This window comes from Cebus imitator, unplaced genomic scaffold, assembly GCF_001604975.1.
Source record: "Cebus imitator isolate Cc_AM_T3 unplaced genomic scaffold, Cebus_imitator-1.0 Scaffold280, whole genome shotgun sequence".
Lineage (NCBI taxonomy): Eukaryota > Metazoa > Chordata > Mammalia > Primates > Cebidae > Cebus > Cebus imitator.
Window position 1 is genome coordinate 486,769 of NW_016107595.1, and position 5,633 is coordinate 492,401.

At 47.9% G+C, this 5,633-nt stretch overlaps 1 protein-coding gene across 1 annotated transcript in view; it reads right to left on the reverse strand.

Moving 5' to 3' along the window:
* Positions 1-514: 514 nt before the first annotated feature.
* Positions 515-5,633, reverse strand: part of CALR3 (calreticulin 3) — a 14,616-nt gene continuing 9,497 nt past the window's right edge. Inside the window, exons 4-5 of the mRNA XM_017501194.2 lie at positions 2,064-2,158; positions 515-706 (exon numbers count right to left, since the gene is read on the reverse strand). Coding sequence (XP_017356683.1) covers positions 515-706; positions 2,064-2,158 — 287 coding nt within the window. The remainder of the gene's footprint in view (positions 707-2,063; positions 2,159-5,633) is intronic.

The window sequence follows — 5,633 nt, forward strand, 5'->3', positions numbered from 1 at the left end:
AGGGGTGAACCACCACGCCCGGCCAACAACCAACTCTTTTATGATACCCAGATGTGTAGAGATGTGGCTGGTCTCCATTGTGTGCTCTGGGGAGGGCATTTGGTGGTACAATATTGCCATCGTGGCTGCCAGCCATGCAGCAATTGTCCAGTAACTGGGTACTTACAAACCATATTTGTGCACTTTCTTTTTTTTTTTGAGACCGAGTCTCACTCTGTCACCCAGGCTGGAATGCAGCAGCACAATCTCAGCTCACTACAACCTCCACCTCCCAGGTTCCAGCAATTCTCCTGCCTCAGCCTCCTGAGTAGCTGGGCTTACAGGTGTGCGCCACCACACCCGGCTAATTTTTGTATATTTTAGTAGAGACGGGGTTTCACCATATTGGCTATGCTGGTCTTGAACTCCTGACCTCATGATTCGCCTGCCTTGGCCTCCCGAAGTTCTGGGATTACAGGCGTGAGCCACCGTGCCAGGCCTATTTGTGCATTTTCTAGAGTTGCGCAGGAAAAATTCACACCTGGGCTTTGTTGTCTTCAGTTAGCTTCCGGTCCTTCGATTCTGCCAGGGACTTTTCCTTCTTGAGTGATGTTAAGTTCCAATCATACTCTATGCTGCCGGATTCAATCGACTGGCCGTCAATTTTCACATCATAAGAAAGATCTGGTCTTAAAATTAGAGTGTAGAGGTGTGTAAAGCCATCAACCTGCACATTTTAAGGGGAAAAGCATAACAAACCCTCAATTCTTTTTTTTTTTTTGAGATGGAGTCTCGCTCTGTTGCCCAGGCTGGAGTGCAGTGGCGCAATCTCAGCTACTGCAACCTCTGCCTCCTGAGTTCAAGCGATTCTCCTTCCCTCAGCCTCCGGAGAAGCTGGGATTACCGGCACCTGCTACCATGCCTGGCTAATTTTTTGTATTTAGTAGAGTTTCATCATGTCAGCCAGGCTGGTCTGGGACTCCTGAACTCAGGTGATCCACCTGCCTTGGCCTCCCAAAGTGCTGGGATTATAGGTGTGAGCCACTGTGCCTGGCCAACCATCGATTTTTTTTTTTTTTTTTTTTTTTGAGATGGAGTTTTGCTCTTGTTGCCCAGGCTAGAGGGAAATAGGGTGATCTTGGCTCACTGCAACCTCCACCTCCCAGGCTCAAGCGATTCTCCTACCTCACCCTCCCAAGTAGCTGACATTACAGGCATTCACCATGACGCCTGGCTAATTTTTTGTATTTTTAGTAGAAACGAAGCTTCTCCCTGTTGTTCAAGCTGGTCTCAAACTCCTGACCTAAGGTAATCCACTTGCCTTGGCCTCCCAAAGTGCTAGGACTACAGGCATGAGCCACCACACCCCGCCCCTCAATGTTTTAATGCAGGTCTAAATATGCAGCATGTATGTATGTATGTATGTATTTTAGAAACAGGGTCTCACTCTGTTGCCCAGGCTGGAGTGCAGTGGTGCAATCACAGCTCACTGCAGCCTTGACCTCCCGGGCTCAAGTGATCCTTGAATCTCAGCCTCCTGAGTAGCTGGGACCACAGGTTCCTAGCACTACACCTGGCTAATTTTTGTATTTTTTGTAGTGACAGGGTTTCACCATGTTGCCCAAGCTGGTCTGGAACTCCTTGGCTCAAGTGATTCTCCTGTCTCAGCCACCCAAAGTGTGGGGATTAGAGGTGTGAGCCACTGCGCCAGGCCATTTCTCCAGAATGCTTTTTCATCCTAAATATTTCATTCATGAATGAGGATGGATGTGGCTGAAATGAGGATGGATGTGACTGTCCTATTGTAACCCTCCTAGGGCAAATGATGATATGTCATTTGGCTCAGATACTGTGAGCTCTGGCTCACAGTAAAAAATGAGAGTGCCCTCCTCTCACTTTGGGGTAAAGACTTCAGGAAACCAGTCAAGAAGACAAGTATCTCTGACGGGCCCCTAAACTGGAAACCGGGAATAGGAGGTATGTTTACAAAGACCCATCCCTGGCTCAGTTAAGTTATCTTAAGATAACTGAGTTATCATCAGGCAAGAGTTAACACTCATTTATTTGTACACAAGAGCACTTACCTTACACCTGATTGATTTCTTGTTTTCATGATACTGATTCTTGAAATGTAAAATAACATGAACTTTCTTGATATCAAATCCACAGATATCGGGTCCTACAAAAAAAAAATTAGCAGTTCTCATTTTCTTTCCATAATGCATCACCATGGGATAGCCACCCCATAACCATTCTTCTTTTTCTCTCTTTTTTTTTTTGAGACAGTTCTGCTCTTGTTGCCCAGGCTGTAGTGCAGTGGTGCGATCTCAGCTCACCACAACCTCTGCTTCCCGGGTTCAAGCAATTCTCCTGCCTCAGCCTCCCAGTAAGCTGGGATTACAGGTATGCGCCACCACGCCTGGCTAATTTTGTATATTTGGTAGAGACGGGTTTTTCCACGTTGGTCAGGCTGGTCTTGAACTCCCTACCACAGGTGATCCACCTGCCTTGGCCTCCCAAAGTGTTGGGATTACAGGCGTGAGCCACTGCGACCAGCCCATTTTTCTTAAATATAATGAGGTACAATCCAATAATCAGATATTCACACTAAGCTATTTATTTATTTATTTTCGAGACAGAGTCTCGCTCTGTTGCCCAGGCTGGAGTGAAGTGGTGCAATCTCGGCTCACTGCAATCTCCACCTCACAGGTTTAAGTGATTCTCCTGTGTCAGCCTCCCAAGTAGAGTTAGCTGTGATTACAGGCATGCACCACCATGCCCGGCTAATTTTTGTATTTTTAGTAGAGATGGGGTTTTGCATTGTTGGCTAGGCTACTCTCAAACTACTGACCTCTGGTGATTCACCTGCCTTGGCCTCCCAAAGTCCTGGGATTACAGGTGTGAGCCACTGCACCTGGTCACATGTGCAAATATCTTACTGCTGTTAAAGGACAATGTCCTAGCTTTCCACTCATTTCTTAGTGTGTTCTGAAGCTTATTTAAATATTCAGTGGCCTGTAATCCCAGCACTTTAGGAAGCCAAGGTGTGGGGATCCCTTGAGGCCAGGAGGTCAAGACCAGCCTCACCAGCATGGTGAAACCCCGTCTCTACTAAAAATACAAAAATTAATGAGAATGGTGGTGTGCACCTGTAGTCCCAGCTACACAGGAGGCTGAGGTGAGAGGATCAGTTGAACCCAGGAGGTGGAAGTTGGAGGTTGCAGTGAGCTGAGAGCTGGGCCACTGCACTCCAGCCTGTGTGGCAGAGCAAGACTCCATCTCAATTAAAAAAAAAATGCTAGGGGCCGGGCGCGGTGGCTCAAGCCTGTAATCCCAGCACTTTGGGAGGCCGAGGCGGGTGGATCACGAGGTCAAGAGATCGAGACCATCCTGGTCAACCTGGTGAAACCCCGTCTCTACTAAAAATACAAAACATTAGCTGGGCATGGTGGCGCGTGCCTGTAATCCCAGCTACTCAGGAGGCTGAGGCAGGAGAATTGCCTGAACCCAGGAGGCGGAGGTTGCGGTGAGCCAAGATCGCACCACTGCACTCCAGCCTGGGTAACATGAGTGAAACTCCGTCTCAAAAAAAAAAATGCTGGCTGGGCACGGTGGCTCACACCTGTAATCCCAGCACTTTGGGAGGCCGAGGCGGGTGGATCACGAGGTCAAGAGATCGAGACCATCCTGGTCAACCTGGTGAAACCCCGTCTCTACTAAAAATACAAAACATTAGCTGGGCATGGTGGCGCGTGCCTGTAATCCCAGCTACTCAGGAGGCTGAGGCAGGAGAATTGCCTGAACCCAGGAGGCGGAGGTTGCGGTGAGCCGAGATCGCGCCATTGCACTCCAGCCTGGGTAACATGAGTGAAACTCCGTCTCAAAAAAAAAAAATGCTGGCTGGGCATAGTGGCTTACACCTGTAATCCCAGCACTTTGGGAGGCTGAGGCAGGCAGATCACGAGGTCAGGAGTTTGAGACCAGCCTGGCCAACATGGTGAAACCCTGTCTCTGCTAAAAATACAGGTCGGGCACGGTGGCTCATGCTTGTAATCCCAGAACTTTGGGAGGCCGAGGCAGGCAGATCACAAGGTCAAGAGATCGAGACCATCCTGGCCCACATGGCGAAACCCTATCTCTACTAAAAAGTACAAAAATTAGCTGGGCATGGTGGCGCGAGCCTGTAGTCCCAGCTACTTGGGAGGCTGAGACAGGACAATTGCTTGAACCCGGGAGGCAGAGGTTGTAGTAAGCCAAGATCATGCCACTGCACTCCAGCCTGGGTGACAGAGTGAGACTCCATCTCGAAAAAAAAAAATTATAATAATAATAAAACTCTGGTCTGCCACACAGCAAACTCTACGTGAATTACTCTCTCTGTTGGAATTCCCATGTCTTGATGAATCTGCGCTGCCTAGGCTATGGGCAAGGTGAACCCCTTGGGTGGTTACACACAAGCTACTATTTGTTTTATTAAAGTTTTGGGTTTTTTTTTGTTTTGTTTTTGTTTAAGGTGGAGTCTCACTCTGTCTCCCAGGCTGGAGTACAGTGGCACAATCTCAGCTCACTGAAACCTCCACCTCCTGGGTTCAAGTGATTCTCCTCCCTCAGCCTCCCAAGTAGTTGGGATCACAGGCATGTACCACCATACCCAGGAAATTTTTTTTTTTAAGAGAGGGGGTTTCTCCATGTTGGTCAGGCTGGTCTTGAACTCCCGACCTCAGGTGATTCACCCACCTTGGCCTCCCAAAGTGCTGGGATTACAGGTGTGAGCCACCGTGCCCTGTTCTAATTTTTGTATTTTTAGTAGAGATGGGGTTTCACCATGTTTGCCAGGCTGGTCTCAAACTCCTGACCTTGTGATCCACCTGCCTCAGCCTCCCGAAGTATTGGGATTACAGATGGGAACCACCATGCCCCACCTGTGCATAGGTATTTATGCAAATGTCAAGGCTCTGACAATGACTGTGCTTCTCTTCTCTTCCTCCTTAACACCTCACCCTCAGCAAGCTCCCCTCACACTAATGGCTGGCGCTGACTCATTACAACAAAGTGTTCCAATAGTGACAGAGTGGGTTTGAGTAAAATGGAACCGTTGAGTTAAAAACTGAAATACTAGGAAAAGTTTATTTTAATCTTTTTCTAACCCCAAATTAGGCTGCTTGGCAATTCAGATGTAGTAGACATATGCTATATAGAGTATTTTTTTTTCCTTCTTCTTCTTTTTTAATACAGAATAAGGTGGGGTCTTATTCTGTCATCCAGGCTAGAGTGCAGTTGTGTGATCATAGCTCACTGCATCCTCAAACTCCCTTGGCTCAGCAGATCCTCCTGCTTCAGCCGCCTGAGTAGTGAGAACCACAGGTGCACACCACCACACTGGGTTAATATTTTTTTTTGAGTCTTGCTCTGTCGCCCAGGCTGGAGTGCACTGGCGTGATCTTGACTCACTGCAACCTCCACCACCTGGGTTCAAGGGATTCTCCTGCCTCAGCCTCCTGAGTAGCTGGATTACAGCCACACGCCACCACATCTGTAATTTTAAAAATTTTTTGAGAGATGGGGTCTTGCTGTTGCCCAGGCTGGTCTCAAAGTCCTGGGCTCAAGTCATCCATTTTTTTCTTCTATTTTTATTTTTATTTATTTATTTATTT